We start from the raw sequence: 22,306 nt of genomic DNA on the forward strand, positions 1-22,306 counted from the left end.
TATTATAAGTAGTAATACAAGTCATTAACTCCCCACCACAACATACATTCTCTAACTTGCGATGGGGTCGGGGTATTGACCTCAATGCTGCCTCATTTTGATTATTAAATAACGGAACATTCAAATGTCAACTATATAAAAGAGATCCACTTATGGGATCTGGTAACTGGTTTCCAGCAGAAGACTTAATTCTGACATTCACAATTACTCATTGAACATCACATAGAATAGGAAGCAAATATTTTGCAGATGAAAACGTCTAAGATATGCTGGAGTTAAGTTTATGAACAGTAAAGTGTAGAACACTTAATGGACACATCCTGAGGAAGGGTAAGTGGTCCGAAGAACTACTAGTAGGAGTGGGGTTGAGAGAAGAATAAGAGGGGAGAAAGAGGGAGAGAGTGAAGAGAGGAGGGGGGGGGAAAAAAGGGGAAGGGAGGAAGGAAGCCCAGCCGCCTTGGAGGAACGGCCAGATCACCATCAGTCAAATTTCCTCATAGGGATTACTCTCTAACCCAGTCTTTCATCTAATCATTAGTATCTTTTGTCCCTCTGTATTCCTCCCAGGGGAACCAGATAGAGCAGTAAAGATCGTAACGGCCTTCAACCCTTAGCGCATACTCTTCCATTTTTTGGATGTAGTCTAGGGACTCCAGGACTGGGGTTAGCATGACAGGAGTGTGCTTCGCCCACTGTCTGGCAATAATAAGCTTCGCCGTTAAAAGGATAATAACACAGAGTAGTTGGGATGGTTTTGGAAGGTTCTGTAATCCAAGGTGGAAAAGCGCCGTTTCACTAGTAAGAGTGTCAATGAGACCCAGCCTCTGTAGCAAATCCACCACCTGGGCCCAGAAATGTCCTAATTTGGGGCAGTCCCACCAGATGTGTAGGTGAGTACCACGTCGCACGCAGCCCCTCCAGCAATTTGCCGATCGAGATGGGTATATTCTGTGTAACCTGGTCGGGACCCAGTGCCATCTAAGTAGAAGTTTGAGGTAAAGTTCAAACAAATTAGAGCATCGAACTGCTACAACGACATCCTGGAGAGCACGTTGCCATTTCCCATCTGGGGTCACCGCCCCCAAGTCCCTCTCCCAGGCCACTATAGACTGGTTTTTCGTGAAGTAAGGAGAGTTAAGGAGAGTTCTATAGTGGAACGACAAGGCACCCCGTAGGGGTTTACCCCCCAGCCATCTCCTCTCCCACTTGGTAAGGGCTCGCAAATTCGATCTCCGGAATCCCCAGGACAGGAGAAGTGATACCAAACGAAGGTATTCAAAGCGTAACTCTCGAGGGAAATCATCTGACGGGTAAGTATGGGGGGGGGGTGGCTAATGCATCTCCTTGATATAAATCTGAGAGTAACCGGATCTCCAAGGCCTCCCATCTCTTGGGGTGGGAATCAGGGAGGCAGTATAGAAGGGCTTGGATGGAGTGTATTGGGGAGGGGTGCAGAGCAACTTGCTCAAGGGACCTCAGCTCCCTCCAGAGCTTCAGGCAGGTCTTAATTATGCGGTTGTGGATTCCACTCAACATTTCGGCGTGATCTGGGATCCAGATAAGTTCGGTTAGGGCTACGCCCACTGGCAGCGATCCCTGTTCTAGTTGGAACCACCCTGAGGAGCAGTCTCTGACTCCCCAGGCCGTTATATGCGAGAGCATGGCAGCTTTATAATATAGTGAGACATTGGGGACCGACATGCCTCCGCACCTCTTTGGTTTCTGTAACTGGGTCAGTGGGAGTCTCACATGACAGCCTTTCCATATGTATTTTGTAAAGATGGACTGGAAGTGATTGAGTAGATACGCTGGGACAGGGACCGGAAGGCACCTGAACAAGTAGATCAGTTTGGGTAGCAGAAGCATTTTCACAGCCGCGACCCTACCCGTCCAGGAGACCTCCGCGACCCTTCAACCAGCAATCGTCTGCTGGAACTCTGTGAGGAGAGACCCATAATTAGCAGTCACAATTCGTTTGGGGTCATGAGAAAGGACAACCCCCAGGTGTTTTAGACCATCACTAGACCACTTGAACGGATAAGTCCCCTTCAAAGTCTCCAGTGTAGTGTCGGATAAGCCTAGGGTGTAAGCCTCAGTCTTGGTGTAATTAAGTTTGTAGTACGTCAGATTGGCAAATTGTGATAATATTTTAAATAATTCAGGGAGCGATTCCTCCGGCTCAGCCAGGAAGATCGTCAAGTCATCCGTGAACAGTGCCAAGACTTGTGGGGTGTCGTGTAGTACCAAGGGTTGGATAGTGGGGGCCGCCCGGAGCCTGGTGGCCAGAGGCTCCATCATCAGAGTAAATAGAAGAGGAGACAGAGGACACCCCTGTCTCATGCCATTCTTGATCCTGAAGGTTCTAGATACAAACCCCAGTCCCCTCACTCTAGCAGATAGGTCTGAGTAAAGAGCCATGACCGCTTTTGTAAAGGCGCAAGGGAAACCGAAAGATCGCAAGACCTCCACCATGTACTCCCACCGGACCCTGTCGAAAGCTTTTTCAGCATCGAGCGACAGGGTAACCAGTGGGATCCCGAGTGCAGCAGTCTCAAAGAAAATATTCAATAGGCGCCTGGTGTTGTCTGAGCCCTGCCGGCCCGGGGTGAACCCCACCTGATCTGGGTGGACCAAAACCAGAAGGATTTTGTTTAATCTGGAGGCCAAGATTTTTGCGTATAATTTCACATCACCATTTATGAGAGATATTTGGCGATAGTTCTCGCAGAGCTCAGGGTTCTTCCCGGGTTTGGGTATAGTTATAATTGATGCCTCTAAAAACTCTCGGGGGAACTTGCCAGCAGCAATTGCCTCCCTGAACACCCGGGTAAGGAGGGGACAGAGCTTAGCTACAAATTTTTTGTAGAACATGGCATCAAACCCATCAGGCCCTGGAGATTTGTGTGCCTTAAGACTCTTTATCATCATCGCGATCTCCTCCGCCGTGATGGGAGCGGTGAGAAAGTCCATCAGAGTCTCAGGGACCTTCGGCAGCTGGAGTTTATTAAGAAACTCAGAGATGGCCGACACCGGTGCAAAGCTCGAGCAGGGGTCGTCAGAGATCTGATAAAGACCACTATAGTAGTCAGCAAAAACTTCTCCGATGTCACTGGAGGAGTAGAATTTTCTGTCATCTTTCGTTATAAATGCTATTTTCCTTAATAAAGTTCTTTGTTGAAGTTTATGGGCCAGAAGCGTATCCGCTCTGTCTCCTTTGTGGTAGTACCTCTGTTTCAGAAAATAGAGCCCTCTCTGGACCTTTTCCAGTTCACAGGTCTCTATCTGTTTTTTAAGAGCCTGGACTTTCCTTATCAGGGAGTCCGATCTAGACACTCTAAGCCGATTTCTGGAGAGAGTGTACTCATGATAGAGTTGAGCTAAGCTAGCTCCTTTGAGCCGTCTGGTCTCCGACGACCCCTGCATAAAGAGTCCGCGGAGATATGCCTTAAGTGTCGCCCACAAAGTTAGTGCCGTTATGGATCCCGTGTCATTTAGACAGAGGAACTCTTCAATTTCCTGTCTCCAGAGAGGAACCTGCGAGTCCGCGAGAAGATACTCCGGTAAGCGCCAAGAGCATCCGCCCTTCCCGGAGAGAGAGTGATGTCCACAACCACTGTGTCGTGGTCTGACCATGCACACGGCATGATCTTAGCTTCCATTACTGTTTACAACGTCCACGAGTGACAGAAGAAATAGTCGAGCCTTGAGAAAGACCGGGAAGGGGGCGAATAGTAGGTATAGTCATCCACGTCAGGATGCAGGGCTCTCCAGATGTCATGGTACGAGTGCTGAGAGACAGCATTTCTAAAGAGATGAGAGTAATGTTCCTCTCCCCGTTGTGGAAGGTTCCCTCTCTGCGACTTTCTATCCCTGCTCGGGTCCCAAACCAGGTTGCAATCTCCACCTATGATGACTTGCCCTTCCTTAAGTCGGCTCACCTTACTTAGTAGGTGGTTGAGGAATCTGGTCTGGTTGACATTAGGGGAATACAGAGCTACTAGAGTAAGTAGAGTGTTGTCCAGCCGACAGACACATATCATATACCTGCCTGAGGGATCCGATTCAAGGTATATAGGTTCGTAGGAGACATGTCTACCAATTAGAATAGTAACTCCCCTGGCCTTTTTATGAAAGGTGGAGGACAAGCAGGCTGGGAAGTCCCTGGGGTGAAACATAGCAGGCCTCGACCCCGTCCAGTGGGTCTCATGTATATACACGACGTCTAGTCATTGAGTTTTTAAAAATTTGAGAAGAAGGCTTTGCTTAGTAGGGGAATTAAGACTCCGAACATTTAGCGTGGCGATTCTCATAGTTAGGTGGAAGGGGAAAAAAAAAAAAAAAGAGATGGGGGGGGGGGAGGGAGAGGAAGGACTGAGCGAGATAGGAGAAGTTAGAGAAAAGGAACTCTGTAGTATGCTAGGTTCTTCGGACTGGGCAGAGACTACTACACTCTGCCAGATAAGGAGTGCGGAGGATAAAGTGGGGGAGTCAAAGGGCCCCCCTCCACCACCAGTGCATGGTGTATGAGCATTTAACTTCTTGCTGGAGGAGCTGTGGATAGTTAGTCTAGAAGGGCAATGGGAGGGAAAGAAAAGGGAGCGGGGGGAGAAGCGGGAAGGGAGTGGGACAAAGGGTATTAGGCTGGGAGGGGGTAAAGTGGATGGCTCTGCATTATGTTTTTGCTTCTTGGTTATGTAAGATAGGAAATGGACCAATAGTTTTTTAGGGGGAGTGGTGGGAGCAGATGACACTTATGGGTCATGTTAAATGGATAGCTACACATACTTATATAAGCTTCTGCAAGATAGAAATAAGTAGCAGTGGTTACTAGTAACAAACATGGAAATAGAAAGTAATCCAGAATCCTGGGATGAGCATGTACAGTGAGAACATCCTAATAGATAACAATAGACATCAAACAATTGGCAGTTAACATAATGTCTACATTGTAGCGCCTTACCAAACCCCAGACATCATCAAGGTATTTGGGATAGTCCCAATCTCTAGAGAGGGCTGATCAGCAAAGGTCTGTCCATCAGATAGCACATATAGGTCTTAGTAAATAAACAGATGGAAGCATTAATATAAACATTTAAAACAGAAAGTGTGTAGAGAGGCACACAGTATGGAAAAGTTAAGGCCCAGTAGTATACTTTTTCAACATAGGGATTTCACATTCCAGGATATATTCCCAGGGAAAGGGGCTTACCGCAACCCGTCCTTCTCCGCCGCTGATTGCAGGGGGGGCACGGGTCCGATTCAGAGATCAGGACACAGGGGGAGGAGGTGAGAAGCAGGAATTAGATAGGGAACAAAGGAGATGAAGGTGGAGCAGGAAGGAGAGAGTGGGGGGGATAGTTCTGGTAGGAAACTGGAGAAGAAAAAAAGGAAAGGCCTTAGGTGAGGGAAGAAGGACTTAGGAAGGAAGGAGGAGGAGAAGGGCAAAGAAGAAACAGGCGGGATGAAAGGGAGAAGGAGACCCACAGGAAGGGAGGGATGAGGAGAAGAAAGGAGGGAAAAGGAACACGTAGCTAGGGGAAGATTGAGCTATAGTGTCACCAATCACTGAGGGAGTGATGTAGTACCCTGAGTTAAACATTTGCTTTATGTATGACCCCTACAGAGCAATAAACATCACACAGCAAATAATTAACAAGTGACAGAAATAGACCATTATACATGACAAGGATGGTGGAGTCATCAGAGGAGCAGCAGATATAAGGGCGGAAGATAGAAGGAAGGGCGAAGGGAGAGGGGGGAGGGTGAAATCGATAGGAAGGAAGGAACTGAGAGAAGAAAAGAGAGAGGAGAAAACAAGTGGCCAGGTTAGAATTTGGCCTACATTGGCAACATTCAATGAGAGCGAAGTGTTGTACCCTTAGTAAAATACCTGTACTATTTAGGGCACCTGCAAGCACAATAAACATCAAACAACAAATAATTAACAAGGAGTTCAGTCTTTGGTACATTACCAGTCCTCTGGGAATGTTAAAGCATTGGAAACAGTCTCAGTCTTCAGAGAGAGCTGGTCAACAAGGGCTAGCCTGGAACGTGGCCAACAGGGGCCCAGCTTTAGATCAGAGATAGTCCATTACACATGGGAGAGAAGACTGAATCATTGAACCGGATCTTGTCAAGCTAGTTCCTGCCTGTCTGGATTCCAGGCCTGGGCCCCTGGCCTCAGCAGAGGACCCGCTCCATGTGGGCGGGGAGGGTCTCCCTCCACGTTTCTTGAGGGTAGGTTCCAAACCCTCAGCAGATCCTGAGCCTGCCGCGGGGTAAGGGCTGTGTGTTGAGTTCCATCTTTGGTAATGATCAATTTCGTAGGATATCCCCACCTGTACCGGATTTGGTGCAAACGTAGGGTTCTAGTGGATTCATTAAAGCTTCTTCTTTGCTGCAGGGTAAAGGAGGATAGATCAGGGTATAATGCTATGTCCTGAAATTGGTCAGGTAGCTGAGGTTGTCTAAGGGTCACTTTCATAAGTCTATCTTTGGAGGAGTAGTAATGGAGTCTGGCTATGATGTCTCGAGGTTTATCCATAGGGAGGTTCCGTGGTCTAGCCGCTCTATGAATTCTATCAATTCTCACATCATGCTCTCCTGTAGGACCTAAGATAGCTCTGAAGAGCGCCTGGGCATACTTTTCTAGCTCCTGAGGGCCCACAGACTCAGGAATTCCACGTATTCTAATATTGTTCCATCTGGAACAGTCTTCTAAGTCTGCCAGTTTCGCCTCTAGGGAGGATACCTGGTCTGCCAGATTTTGAGTATAGCTAACCCAGTTCGTGTGGTCTACTAGAAGATCTTCTTGCTTGCGCTCAATTATATCTGTTCTCTCGTTGACTGTGACAATGTCTTTCCTTAGATCATCAAAAGACCTCTCCAGTTTGTCGAATCTTTTTGCAAAAAATTGGGTTTGTTGATCTAGTAGCAGTTTTATAGAGTCAATGGTGACTGTTTCAGACTGCGTGCGAGAGGGTGGCGAACTTCTCACACTAGCCCTCCCTTCGGATAAAGGAGGAGAGATAGATCTGTCACCATCTGAGATGTCTGGGATAGGATCTCTAATGGGCTGGAAGTGATCTTGGACCATGTGCTTTGAGGGATGAGGACCCTTAGACTTTATTTTGGATTGTTGCGACATTGTGTAGCAGGATCTCTGAGTGTAAGTGTATTGGGTGTCAGAGACCTTTTAAAAGAGGAAAGCAATTACTATGATGCCTCTAGACTGGCTCAAACAGCGCTAATGGGATCCCCTAACCCCGATATAATCTGGATAGGGATGGAATCGGATTTGGGAGAGGTTGACTCCCCAGAGGCTCTAATATGGGACACTTCTGTGTCTGTACAATAAATTCACAACTACTCTCCAATTACCGGCCTCTCGGTGGAACACTGGAGAATCCCAGATAACTCACTTAAGACACCACTCAGATATCTTATCCCAAAGGAATATAGTAAACAATTAGACAAATGGGTAAATAAGGACCTTTATAGGGTGGGAGATATGACACCACACGGTAAACCATTAACCTTTACACAGACTCAGGAAAAGCTTGCACCAGACCCCCTTAGGTGGTATTTATACTTGCAAGTTACTTCTGCCTTACATAAATTTTTATCAAACACACAAAATCAACTCAGTACCACTTTGGAGAAAATATGCAGTGCTGACACTAGACTAAAACATGCCATCTCACGGCTATACATAGCATTACAATCAGCTACAAGTGAGGAATTAGTTTGACACATAAACTCCATGAAACTGCAGCTTTTATCCTGGGAAACGTGGATAATTACCACAAAACATGGTTTTACTGGTTAATGCAAACAAATTGACACACTGACTTTCTTGAGGCCCTAAACTACATTTGTAGACAGACTACTAATACGTATCAGAAAATGCTGATATAGGAAGGGGTTTTTATAGATATTTTATCCCCTATATGGAATATAGTTCTTGAGGTACCAAACGGCAATGACACACACATGTGCTTATCATTTGACCACTTGTTATTTTGTTTTTTGTTCTTCTCTGTTTGTTTATTAAAAAAGGAAAAGAATTTTTTTTTAGTCTATGAAAATTAATATGCAAAGAATCTATGTTAACATTCATGTTATTGGGTGAAACAGATGGAGACTGATCTCCGATACTAGTATTAAAATCCCATAGCGAGATATTATACAACATTGGATGGACATTGGGGACTATAATTTCAATCTACAGTCAATGGTAAAAGTTGATACAGAAAAAGGAAGATGTACAATTGCTATATTGATGTAACGCCTAATGATTCTGTGATGTACCGATATATGAATGTTTATTAATATGTGATGGGATGTATTTTGCATAGTGATAATAAAAAATATTTTAACATAAAAGAGGAAAGCAGGAGCGGGGTCCCAACTGGGGGGACCTAGTAGGCACAGCTATTTCGCACCAGTGGGGAGGGGTGTGGCAGAGTCTAGCACCTCATTGCCAGGCTGAGCAAGCTAGACAAGTGAGTAATGTCTGCAGTGACTGGTAGTTGTAATTATGGTTATAGGGCTGTCTAGCTGGGGTGTGGGTGGTGAATAGCTCCTGGAACTGATATTCCAATGTTTGAGGTGTCTCTCCCCAGAGTAAGTGCCACCACTGGGCTCAGCCGGAAAAGGGACCTGGGGTATGACCTGCTCTAAGGTGGAGCAGGAAAGGGGGGGAGAGACACAGTGCCACTACACTTCCCTGTGCAGCTGGTAAATACAGAGGTTATAGTTTCCAGAAGGTGTCAGGGGTAATAAAATAGTATGCAGCAGTGTTGCTGATCCCCTGTATCTGCAGGAAATTTAAAAGCACAATTCTGAGCTAGGCAGGACGAGATCTCACACCACTTTCAGCAATCAAAGTATGTCAGATATGGGTAGTCCAATGTAGACCAGTAAATCAAATCTTATAACACACTAGACAATGAGGCGGTGAAATCTAGTGTAAGTGTCCAGGTGCCAGGCCGGAATGGTTAGCAGGGCCATTGTAATAAATGATCCCAGCAGTTTGCTTGAGGGTATAGTAAAGGTGTAATGAGGCTTTAAACTGGGGGCTAAACTGATTCAGGGAGACTGAAAGTCCGGCTAGGGGTTGAATCTGTCAGTCCACCGCGGCCCAGGCAGCTAAAAGGTCATAAGTTATACGTAGCCGCTACCCAGCAGATTGACCACGTGGGTATGTGAGTGTGTGCACCGGAGTGGAGCCCCGGCCCTCCGGCGCACAGGGACCTGCAGGTGCTGCGCTACTGTCCCCCCTTAGATCTAGCCTGCGGTACTCACTCTGTAGGAAGGCGTATTTGGGATTCCGCTTTTTTAGCCCCCAGCGCCTGATCGTCTGTCCGGTAGTCGGCCTCTGCTTGATCGCTGTCACTATGACGCGGGCTGATGACGTCAGTGAAGAATGGCGATCTTTCGCGCCTCTTCACTGACAGAACCGCTCTTCTCTTTGTGACCTGCGGCTGTGGCCTTGTATAGGTAGGTGTCCGGGGGGGTGCCTCCAAGTACCCGGTAGTAGGATGTGAGTTGTGAGTCGTAAGGTCCACTGCTAGAGGCTGCCACCAAGCTGTAAACGGACCGGTCCTGCAGGGTATGTAGTGTGGCCAAATGAAAAGGTGGCGAGGGTCCCAGCACAGAGTATTCAGCTAGATGTCCCTCCAGGGTGCAACAATCAGGGAAGATAAGGAAAAAACGCTGTTATAAATTAATATTTTGCTATCACTCTTCAGGAGCTCTATGTAAACACGTCTGTTCAGTTCACAGGCTAGCTCCGCCCCCGAAACTCTTTATTTTTAATATACACATCTCATATAATAAAAACACAAACTTTAAAAATGGCATATGATTTAATATCCATAGTCATGTGCACACAAACAGAAGTCCAAACAAAGTTAAAAGTCCAAGTTTCAGTCTTTGCATAAGCAATCCACAAAGATACTTATGATGATAAGCTGTTGCGCTCTAAACAGAGACCCTGGCTGCTGATATTGTGGTATAACGCGCCATCAGAAGCAATCAATAAACTAAATTGCTTCCGACACCATATTTATCGGTTTGCAACCTCGCCCAAACCTAATTACAGCTCAATGAAAACTGGCCCTTAGTTGGGTGGGGTGTACAAATCAAAGTGCTGTAGTTTTTTTTTGTTTTGTTTTTAATTTAAAGGGACACTGAACCCATTTTTTTTTTATTTTGTGATTCAGATAGAGCATGCAATTGTAAGCAACTTTCTAATTTACTCCTATTATCACATTTTCTTCATTCTCTTGCTATCTTTATTTGAAAAAGAAGGCATCTACGCTTTTTTGGGTTCAGAACTCTGGATAGTACTTTTTTTATTGGTGGATGAATTTATCCACCGATCAGCAAGGACAACCCAGGTTGTTCACCAAAAATGGGCCGGCATCTAAACTTATATTCTTGCATTTCAAATAAAGATACCAAGAGAATGAAGAAAATTTGATAATAGGAGTAAATGAGAAAGTTGCTTAAAATGTCATGCTCTATCTGAATCACAAAAGAAAAAAATTGAGTTCAGTGTCCCTTTAAAATGTTCCTATTAATAAACTAAAATTAAAACTTTTTTTTTTTTTCTTCTCTGGATTTTTGTTGGAAGATCACATTTCAAAACCTGCAATTTCATAAGAGTGTGTAGACTTTTTGTTATATCCACTCTAAATAAAAATAAAAAAAAGTTTAGATAGATGGCAAAATCCTTTGTGTTCATTGTTGAAAAAAAAAAACACATTTCACTTTTTCGCTGAAAAATAGAACTTCATACAGCCATAGGAGTTATTTGATGGATCTCTCTGCAACAGAAGGCAGAGGGGTGTGATTAGATTCACTAGAGACCAAACAGCTGTGTCTCCTTCTTTTCACATTTTTGAGAAACAAGAAAAAAAGTTCCTAGCAATTAATCTGACAATAATTGTTAACTGTAGGAAAAATTGAAAAATTGAGAAGAGTTTTTCCTGTGATAGCTATGACCTTTAAAAACAGTAACAGACTATGGATAGTGTCGCTTTCCTGGTTGTGCAATTTCTCGCTTGATTGCGTGCAAAACATGTTCAGCTGCAGTTTGTTTCTGCTATTAGAGAGGAAAAGAGGGAGACTTTTATTTTCCTCTTGCAGCTATTGACCTTGAGAGAATATCCCGAATCTATGTCACAGCCATTCCTGAATTTGTCCTTTGATTCACTATAAACAGCATACATTATATATTTGGATTTGTCCTTTGATTCACTATAAACAGCATACATTATATTACAGTGTAATCACAAACAGTTTGTGCATAATGACTAACAAGCACAATACACAAATGTCATTCTGTTAATGCCAGTTAATGCCAGTAATTATTAAAGAAATAGGCAAGGCTTTCTAATTATAAACGTTTTTTTTCATGGTCAAAATCAGAATTTCATAGTTTTATCAAGTAATGCACCTGAATTGCAAGATTTAATTCCTCACTTTGATAATTTTATACTATTCAGCAGTAATAAATGTCAGTGCTCCTTTATTAAAGGGACACAAAACCCAATTTTTTTCTTTCTTGATTTAGAAAGAGCATACAATTATAAACAACTTTCTAATTTACTTCTATTATCTATTTTGCTTCATTCTCTTGATATTCTTTGCTGAAAAGCATATCTAGATATGCTTAGTAGCTGCTGATTGGTAGCTGCACATAGATGCCTCCTGTGATTGGTTCACGTGTGCATTGCAAATTCTTCATTAAAGTATATCTAAAGAATGAAGCAAATTAGGTAATAGAAGTAAATTGGAATGTTGTTTAAAATTGTATTCTCTACCTTAATCATGAAAGAAAATGTTTGGGTATGGTGTCCCTTTAAATACAAATATGTTAAATCAAATTAAACATAAAAAGAAACTGATTGTGTAAAAAACAGCTTAGTTGTTTTCTTGCAAATTTAGAAATTTGGAAATTCTTAGTGTAGCCACTGCCCTCAGGGAAATAAGAGAGCTGATATGTTGGCAACTTAGGTTGCACTCTGCTTCTTCTGAGCATGGGCAAAACAACTCCCTGTTTATCTAGCATTTACCTAATAGTACTGTTACTCTAGAAGTTGTATTACATCAAGCTTCCTGTAAAGACCCCAGCCTCCTTGTGTGACAGGAACTAATGGACACTGTACAAATTAAAGGGACACTGAACCCAGATTTTTTTCTTTCGTAATTCAGATAGAGCATAACATTTTAAGCTACTTTCTAATTTACTCCTATTATCAAATTTTCTTCATTCTCTTGGTATCTTTATTTGAAATGCAAAAATTTAAGTTTAGATGCCGGACCATTTTTGGTGAACAACCTGGTTTGTCCTTGCTGATTGGTGGATAAATTCATCCACCAATAAAAAAGTGCTGTCCAGAGTGCTGAACATAAAAAAGCTTAGATGTCTTCTTTTTCAAATAAAGATAGCAAGAGACCAAAGAAAAATTGATAATAGGAGTAAATTAGAAAGTTGCTTAAAAATGCATGCTCTATCTGAATCACGAAAGAAAAAATCTGGGTTCAGTGTCCCTTTAAGTTTTAAAAAATAAATAATTCATATTGCAATCATTTCTATTAAGTATAAGTCACTCGTTAGTGTTTTTTATTACAACAATAAAACAGACCATTTCCTACTCCTTTAAGAAAGTGAGTTTGTTTCAGACAGATCCTGGTGGGGAACACAACCTTTCATTCTCAATTGGCTTAATAAAGGAAAAACAAAGTACAGTATGAGCTTTGTTTCAAACTTAAAGTAAATGTCAAGTTAAACAGATTACATAAAGTGGAATGATAGCAGTTAAAAAAATAAATGAGAGTTTCATTCATGAAATCGTTAGGATATACTTATCTTCAAAGCTATTTCACTATAAACGCTATAGGGATAATAGCTGAAGCTCCTGTCGCCATTTTCAGCATTTGATTGACAGATGACTAATCTGCAATCAACTAATCGTTGTTTTCCCCCCTGGGGCGTTCAGCCCCTTTGCACAAACGTCACTGCCTGGGGGGAAACAACAATTAGTTGATTGCTGATGAGTCATCTGTCAATCAAATGTTGAAAATGGCGACCGGAGCTTCAGCTATTATCTGTGTAGCATTTATAGTGAAATAGCTCTGAAGATAAGTATATTCTAACGATTTCATGAATGAAACTCTCATTCATTTTTTAAAAGCTATAGTTTCACTTTATGTAATCTGTTTAACTTGACATTCACTTTCATAAAATGTTTGCATATTTTTTCTATCGTATTTTCCAGCACACTAGCTTTAAAAAATAGAAGCAAGATGTTAATAGATACTAAAAATTATTTTTTACAATTGCATTTGTATAGAGTCAACAAAACAGTTATAAATACCACACAATTAGCAACACTCCACCTAGTGGCCACTCGGATAATAAACAGTATAAAAGACTGATCCAAAGTATATGTACAGTATGTAGAAATGTAATAATAATCTACAGATCCAATTCAAAATGGAATAATGTCTAATTGATGATGCAGTTACCTATAGACAGTGGAAGGTCAGATCAAATGTTGACTACATCACTCAACAGTTCACAACTGATTTATAGAAGTTTTTAAAATGGCTTCATAAAAGAATAATCTAGTATTTGCCATTTATAATCTGTTGCTTAGTGCTGGATACTTATTTGCAGTTTACAGCTGAATAGATATTAATTATCTGCAATGAGGGATGATTTTTTCATTTATAATAAACTTTGTGAGTTCTTACTTTACAAAGGAATCCAGAGATGGTAATCACACACTCAGATCCTCTCTCTCTTCCAGGGGCTAAAGATATATATATATATATATATATATATATATATATATATATATATATATATATATATATATATATATATATATATATATATATATATAAACAGTTGATTTTTTTTCCAGAAATATTCAACCTAAACCCTGTCAGGGTTTTTTCCCTGTTGTGTTTGCCATGTGCTCACCTCTCTTCCTGACTATGGTGCATTGTGGGGGATGCTGCTCAATTCCTGCACTTCCTTTTATGACCAGACTGGTGTGCATCATCCATGTGAGACAGGATGCAGTCTCAGAATTGTGATGTCATCACTTATTATTTAAAGGGCCTCTGTTCAGTATTCTTTGCCTTTGTGTTGTCTCAGACCTGTTTCTGAGAGTTCCTGTGTATTACCTGGCTGCCTGACGTCCTTCCTGGTTCCTGATCCCTGGCTTGTTCCTGACTCTGCTGTTTTCCTTGTCCCTGATTCCGGCTCGTCTGACTTTTCGCTTCGGCTCCTGACTCGGCTTCCATTGTCTCCTAAGTCCCCGGAACCGCTTAAGGAGAAACCTTTGGTCACGGTTGTCCTTTACTGGGTGGACTCCTCCATAGTCACTCAGGCTCTTGTTGACTCCGGTGCTGCGGGCTATTTCATACACAGTGCTATTGTATCAAAGCACTCCATTCCTGTTTTGCCTCGGTCCGTTCCGCTTGCTATTGAGGCCATTGATGGCAGGCCTCTTCAGCCCGCACTTGTTACTCACAAAACTGCTCCGTTGTCCATGGCTGTTGGGGCTCTCCATTTTGAAACCCTCCAGTTCCAGGTGATAAACTCTCCGCATTTTCCGGTTGTTCTGGGTTATCCCTGGCTCCAAAAGCACAATCCCAGTCTCGACTGGCGCAGGTCCGAAATTGTGTCGTGGTCCCCACAATGTATTTCCACTTGTCTTCGGAAACCAGTTAAAGTCTGAGAGAGTTCCTAGACGTGTTTAACAAGGTGCGTGCCGGTACTTTGCCTCCTCACCAGTCTTACGATTGTGCCATAGACCTGCAACCCGGAGCCATTCCTCCTCGGGCCGGGTGTACCCTCTGTCTGTTGCAGAGAATTGTGCTATAGAGGAGTATGTTGCCGATGCTCTGTCATGGGAAATCATCCGCAAATCCTGCTCTCCTGCAGGGGCTGGCTTCTTCTTTGTGAAGAAAAAAGGGTGGCGAGTTAAGACCATGTATAGATTATAGGGGTCTTAATCATCTTACCATTAAGAATGCTTACCCTATTCCGCTTATTACTGAACTCTTTGACCGCCTCAAGGGCGCTACGGTCTTTACTAAACTTGATTTGAGAGGAGCGTACAATCTCATTAGGATTAAGGAAGGCCACGATTGGAAAACAGCATTTAACACCAGGAGCGGGCATTTTGAGTATCTTGTAATGCCATTTGGCCTATGTAATGCTCCTGCTGTTTTTCAGGAATTTATTAATGATGTCCTATGAGATATGTTGCAACAATGTGTTGTGGTGTACTTAGACGACATCCTCATACACTCACCCACACTTGAGGCTCATCATTCTGAAGTTACACAGGTTCTTCAGAGACTACGTGAGAACGACCTGTTTTGTAAACTCGAGAAATGAGAGTTCCATCAGACTCAGGTAACCTTCCTAGGTTATGTTATCTCTGTTGCAGGGTTCTCCATGGATCCTGACAAGTTATCTGCAGTTCTACAGTGGCCTCGTCCAGTTGGTCTTCAGTCTATTCAATGTTTTTTGGGGTTCGCCAATTACTATAGAAAGTTTATTAGAAAAATGTCTTCCTTGGTCAAACCTATCACAGACATGACCCGTAAAGAGAATGATCCACTCCATTGGTCACCTACTGCCATTAAGGCTTTTGATAGTCTTAAGACTGCCTTTGCTGCCGCTCCAGTTCTGGCTCATCCTAACCCTGTCCTGCCTTTCATTCTTGAGGTCAATGCGTCTGAGACTGGAGTAGGTGCCCTCTTGTCTCAACGTCCTACGCCTGACGGTTCCTTGCATTCATGTGGTTTCTTCTCTAAGAAATTGTCTCCAGCGGAGTGCAATTATGAAATTGGCGACAGGGAATTACTGGCCATAATTTTGGCACTTAAGGAAAGGAGGCATCTTCTCGAGGGTACTAGCGTGCCAGTGCTCATTCTTACTGACCACAAGAATTTAACTTATCTATCTGAAGCAAAACGTTTGTCGTCCCGACAGGCCAGATGGGCGCTATTTTTGTCTCGGTTTAATTATGTGGTCTCCTATCTGCCTGGTAATAAGAATGTTAGGGCTGATGCCCTCTCTCAACAATTTTCGCCTCTGTCCAAGGAGGAGTCTGTACCTACTCCTGTTATACCTCCTGACCATATTTTTGCTACCATACGTACTAATTTGACTTCTCCCTTGGGGGGAGGAGATCCTGAGTGCACAAACCAATGCACCTCCTGAGAAACCTAGTGGTAAGTGTTTTGTTCTTGAGAATCTTTGAACTAAACTTTTGCACACTTACCACTATCCTAAAGCCGCAGGTCACCCAGACAAGAACCAAATGATTTGGTCTGTCACTCGACAATTCTGGTGGCCAGGTCTTCGTTCTGATGTTTCTGCGTATGTTGCCTCCTGCTCAGTTTGTGCACAGAATAAGACTCCTCGACATCTTCCTGTGGGTCTTCTTCAACCTATTGCTAATGGTGAGCATCCTTGGACACATCTTTCCATGGACTTCATTGTCAAGCTCTCTGTTTCCAATGGCAATACTGTTATCCTTATGGTGGTTGCCAGAACCCGGGGTATAGCAGTAGCTCCCTACTTGGACGATATTCTGGTACAAGCACAAGTCTGGCGGAGGACCATTGAATTTAGAAAAAAGTTCTCTTATTCCAAGCACCAGGGTAGAATTCCTGGGTACTATAATAGACTCCATATCCATGAGAATATTTCTAACAGACCAGAGACGTTGCAAGCTATCTTCAGCATGTCTTGCCCTCCAGACCTCCTTAAGGCCATCTGTGGCTCAGTGTATGGAGGTAATTGGTCTCATGGTGTCTAGCATGGACATCATTCCCTTTGCCAGTTTCCGTCTCAGACCGTTGCAACAGTGCATGCTGAGGCAGTGGAATGGCGATAATTTGGATCTGTCTCAACAGATTTCTCTTGACAACCGGTCGAGAGAATTGCTCTCTTAGTGGCTCTATCCAAATCATCTAAGACCATCCTGGGAAATTGTGACTACGGACGCAATTCGTTAGGATGGGGAGCTGTTTGGGGTTCCAAGAAAGCACAGGGCCTGTGGTCTCAGTAGGAATGCTCCCTTCCGATTAACATTTTGAAACTTCAGGCAATCTTCAATGCGCTGAAGGCTTGGCTACTTCTGGGTTTGTCCTGGTTTATCAGATTCCAATCAGACAATATAACTTTGGTGGCTTACATCACCATCAGGGGGGGGGATGGGAAGCTCCCTAGCAATGAGGGAAGTATCTTGGATTCTGGAGTGGGTAGAGGCCCACAGCTGTTCACTGTCAGCGATCCACATTCCGGGTGTTGACAACTGGGAAGCGGATTTTCTCAGCAGACAATCTTTTCATCCGGGGAATGGTCTCTCCATCCCGAAATGTTTGCTGGGATATGCAACAGGTGGGGGACATCAAAGATAGATCTCATGGCGTCTCATCTCAATACCAAACTACCCAGATATGGGTCAAGGTCCAGGGATCCACAGGCGGAGTTAATAGAGGAATTTGCAGTGCCTTGGAGATTCAGTCTAATTTGCCTTTTCCCGCCGTTACCACTCCTTCCTCGTGTAGTGGCCTGCATCAAGCAGGAGCAGGCATCAGTGATACTGATTGCTCCATTGTGGTGGCAAAGCATGTGGTTTGCGGATCTGGTGGGGATGTCATCTTCTCCTCCATGGAAGTTACCTTGTCACAGAGATCTGCTGGAACAAGGTCCTTTTGTTCATCAAAATTTAGATTCTCTGAGGCTGACTGCGTGGAGATTGAACGCTTAGACCTAGCCAAGACAGGTTTTTCTGAGAGAGTTATTGATACTCTCATTCAAGCTCATAAACCGGTTACTCGTCACATCTATCATAAGGTGTGGAGAACCTACTTATTCTGGTATGAAGAGCGTGTATTTTCCTGGCATAAAGATTAGGTTGCCAGGATCCTATCATTTCTCTAGGATGGACTGGAGAAGGGCCTTTCTGACAGTTCTCTGAGGGGACAGATTTCGGTCCTGTCTGTTTTAGTGCACAAGAGGCTCTCGGAGCTTCCAGATGTACAGTCCTTTGTTAAGGTTCTGATTAGGATCAGACCTGTGTTTAGATCTAAGGCTCCTCCTTGGAGTCTGAATCTTGTTCTTAAAGTTTTGCAATGGGCTCCGTTTAAACCAATGCATGAAATTGACATTAAATTGTTGTCCTGAAAGGTTCTTTTTCTACTGGCTATTGCCTCTGAATGCAGAGTTTTTGAGATTGCCATCTTGCAATGTGAGCCTGCTTATCTGGTGTTCCATTCTGATATGGCTGTCCTACGTAATAAGTTATGTTTTCTTCCTAAGGGTGTGTCAGACTGCAACATCAATCAAGAGATTGTGGTTCCTTCATTGTGTCCCAATCCTTCTTCTTCGAAGGAATGTTTGCTTCATAATTTGGAAGTGGTTTGCTCCTTGAAGTTCTATCTTCAGGCTACTAAGGATTTTAGACAAACTTCTTCCTTGTTTGTTGGCTATTCTGGGAAGCGTAAGGGTCAGAAGGTCTCTTCGACTTCCTTATCCGCTTTGCTTATGAGACAGCGGGACATAAACCTCCTCAGAGGACTCTAATCTGTGGTGCCCTCAGATTAGGGTCCGCCTCTCTTTTTGTCCCTCCCGTCATCATTCAGTGTCCTCTAGAGCTTGGGTATAAGTTTCCCAACAGTAAGGAATGATGCCGTGGACTCTCCTTATACCGTATCCCACAAAAGTGAGTACACCCCTCACATTTTTGTAAATATTTTATTATATATTTTCATGTGACAACACTGAAGAAATCACACTTTGCTACAATGTAAAGTAGTGAGTGTACAGCCTGTATAACAGTGTACATTTGCTGTCCCCTCAAAATAACGCAACACACAGCCATTAATGTCTAAACCGTTGGTAACAAAAGTGAGTATATCCCTAAGTGGAAATGAACAAATTGGGCCCAAAGTGTCAATATTTTGTTTGGCCACCATTTCTTTCCAGCACTGCCTTAACTCTCTTGGGCATGGAGTTCACCAGAGCTTCACAAGTTGCCATTGGAGTCCTCTTCCACTCCTCCATGAGAACATCACAGAGCTGTTGGATGTTAGAGACCTTGTGCTCCCCCATCTTCCATTTGAGGATGCCCCACAGATGCTCAATAGGGTTTAGGTCTGGAGACATGCTTGGCCAGTCCATCACCTTTACTCTCAGCTTCATTAGCAAGACAGTGGTCATCTTGGAGGTGTGTTTGGGGTCGTCATCATGGCCCAGTCTCCGAAGGGAGGGGATCATGCTCTGCTTCAGTATGTCACAGTATATCTTGGCATTCATGTTTCCCTCAATGTAATGTAGCACTCCAGTGCCGGCAGCACTCATGCAGGCCCAGACCATGACACTCCCACCATCATGCTTGACTGTAGGCAAGACACACTTGTCTTTGTACTCCTTACCTGTACACATGCTTGACACCATCTGAACCAAATAAGTTTATCTTGGTCTCATCAGACAACAGGATATGGTTCCAGTAATCCATGTCCTTAGTCTGCTTGTCTTCAGCAAACTGTTTGCTGACTTTCTTGTGCATCATCTTTCGAAGAGGCCTCCTTCTGGGATGAAAGCTATGCAGACCAATTTAATGCAGTGTGTGGTGTATGGTCTGAGCACTGTCAGGCTGTCCCCCCCACCCCTTCAACCTCTGCAGCAATGCTGGCAGCACTCATCTCACACTCACAAAGACAACCTCTGGATATGATGCTGAGCATGTGCACTCAACTTCTTTGGTCGACCATGGCGAGGCCTATTCTGAGTGGAACCTGCCCTGTGAAACCGCTGTATGGTCTTGCCCACCGTGCTGAAGCTCAGTTTCATGGTCTTGGCAATCTTCTTATAGCCTAGGCCATCTTTATGTAGAGCAGCAATTCTTTTTTTTAGATCCTCAGAGAGTTATTTGCCATGTGTTCCCATGTTGATCTTCCAGTGACCAGTATGAGAGAGTGTGAGAGCGATAACACCAAATTTAACACGCCTGCTCCCCATTCACACCGGATACCTTGAAACACTTACCAGTCACATGACACCGGAGAGGGAAAATGGCCAATTGGGCCCAATTTGGACATTTCCACTTAGGAGTGTACTCACTTTTGTTGCCAACGGTTTAGACATTAATGGTTGTGTGTTAAGTTATTTTTAGGGGACAGCAAATTTACACTTTTATACAGGCTGTACACTCACTAATTTACATTGTAGCAAAGTGTAATTTCTTCAGTGTTGTCACATGAAAAGATATAATAAAATATTTACAAAAATGTGAGGGGTGTACTCACTTTTGTGGGATACTGTATTAAGTAGGAAAACATAAATTATGCTTACCAGATAATTTCATTTCCTTCTGTATAAGGAGAGTCCATGGCCCCGCCCGTGTTCTCCGGTGGGCGGCCCTCTAAATTAGATTTTTCTTCTGTCGCCATTTATACCCTGATATTTATCCTACTGTTCCTTGTTTTCCCCGGCAGAATGACTGGGGGATGGGGAAAGTGGGAGAGGTATTTAAGTCTTTGGCTGGGGTGTCTTTATCTCTTCCTCGTGGCCAGGTTCAGTTTTTCCCAACAGTAAGGAATGATGATATGGACTCTCTTTATACAGAAGGAAATTAAATTATCTGGTAAGCATAATTTATGTTTTTGACAAATAAAGATCACTAAAGTTGGAGAGTTTACTCAAGGTTTAAGGGAGCTGATTCAGAAATGTATGTCAATCTAGAGTTGTTTGAATTCTTTGTAAAACCAGGTAAGTGACCATAGCGGACTGTCTATGTTTAAGTAAGATCCATAGCACAGTATTTATTTAGAATGTATTCTAACATGCTGTTACTATAACATAAACTAATTCCTTTTCTTTTACTGGAACAGGTGCTCCACTCTAACGCTTCATACTGCAAGACCCTTCTGGATGACAACAGCTCATCAGCGCTCATTATACTTGGCTTCGTCATGATGTCTCCTCTGATAGTGCTGGCTATGGCTGTATATTGTGGCCTTGCAAGACGACTGCGACTTTTCATGTTCTTCCAGCCCTACACCCGAGCCCTATATAAAGGAGTGAGATGGAGATGGTACGAAGAGGGCGGCTTATGCGGTTGTGTTAGGGAATGGAACAATCATGTAAAGGCTTGGGTATAAATTCTTCTAAGACTGACAATGAGGCCAAGGTGTCATATATTCTAAACAAAGAATCCTCATTGGATGAGCACTGTCTTTGGTAAATTGTGCATATAAGCAAACTCAGGTCTCCTGCCTCTGGTGTCTGGTTTGTATAACCCAAAGTCCAAACTGCTATCAGTTGCCAACTCAGATAGCCCATCTTTAATGTGCAGTCCAACTATTATCTTATATGGTTGTATATTATTTGGTATTATTTAGTATTCTTTATACATAAAAGCCAACAGAATAAATGTATATAAATATATTAGAAGTGTTAGAAAAATATAACAAATAATTCAAGCTGTTTTAGTGTTTTATTATACATTGATTGCATTGTACAACTATTCTTTGTAAATTATAGTGCAGAATTGTGTGTGTAGAACTCTCATAGGCTCCCATGCTAAGTGGTGTAAACAGCTGCCAATTATTTGAATGCATACTGTTTCACTAATGCAATATAAATCAGAAACGTACCAGAATATACTTTGTAATCTTGCAGCTGTATACATTTGTTAACTGCATAACTATTGACACTACATGCTTGTCTGTGTTGCATGCAAAAGGTTATGATAAAGAGCACATTAAGGAAGTGACATTTTTCAGAATGTACCATACAGCTACCTAAATAACTAAACCGGCTCAGTGTACATTTTTAATAAAACAGTTAATTTGCCATATGTTGTTTCAATCTGCTCTGCAAAAGTATGCCATTTGAATGACTTAAAGGGACATTCAAAATTAAACTTTGATGATTTAGTGTACAATTTAAAAAATAAATAAATGTGTTATCAAATGTAGCTATTTCTAACTCTTTCTCTTGGTATTCTTATTTGAAGCTTACGAGACATACACGTGCAAACCCTGCAAATGGATTAAACACATAATTAAAGTTAGCTCTAGACCACTAATGCACTACTGGTACCTAGCTGAGCACATGTGGTTAGTCAATGGTAAGAGCCAAATGGGAGTAGCCACCCATCACCAGCTAGCTCCCAGCAGTCACTGCTGATCCTGAGGATTTGTACATATGCTTTTCTCACAATGGCATGCTCTGCCTGAATCACAAGAATTCATT

At 43.0% G+C, this 22,306-nt stretch overlaps 1 protein-coding gene across 1 annotated transcript in view; it reads left to right on the top strand.

Moving 5' to 3' along the window:
• The window catches only part of TMEM88B (transmembrane protein 88B), a 328,773-nt gene extending 306,745 nt beyond the window's left edge, over positions 1 to 22,028 (top strand). Inside the window, exon 2 of the mRNA XM_053690530.1 lies at positions 20,941 to 22,028. Coding sequence (XP_053546505.1) covers positions 20,941 to 21,210 — 270 coding nt within the window. The 3' untranslated portion in view covers positions 21,211 to 22,028. The remainder of the gene's footprint in view (positions 1 to 20,940) is intronic.
• The last annotated feature ends 278 nt before the right edge of the window (positions 22,029 to 22,306 follow it).

The sequence above is a fragment of the Bombina bombina genome, chromosome 8 (genome assembly GCF_027579735.1).
Source record: "Bombina bombina isolate aBomBom1 chromosome 8, aBomBom1.pri, whole genome shotgun sequence".
Taxonomy (NCBI): Eukaryota; Metazoa; Chordata; class Amphibia; order Anura; family Bombinatoridae; genus Bombina; species Bombina bombina.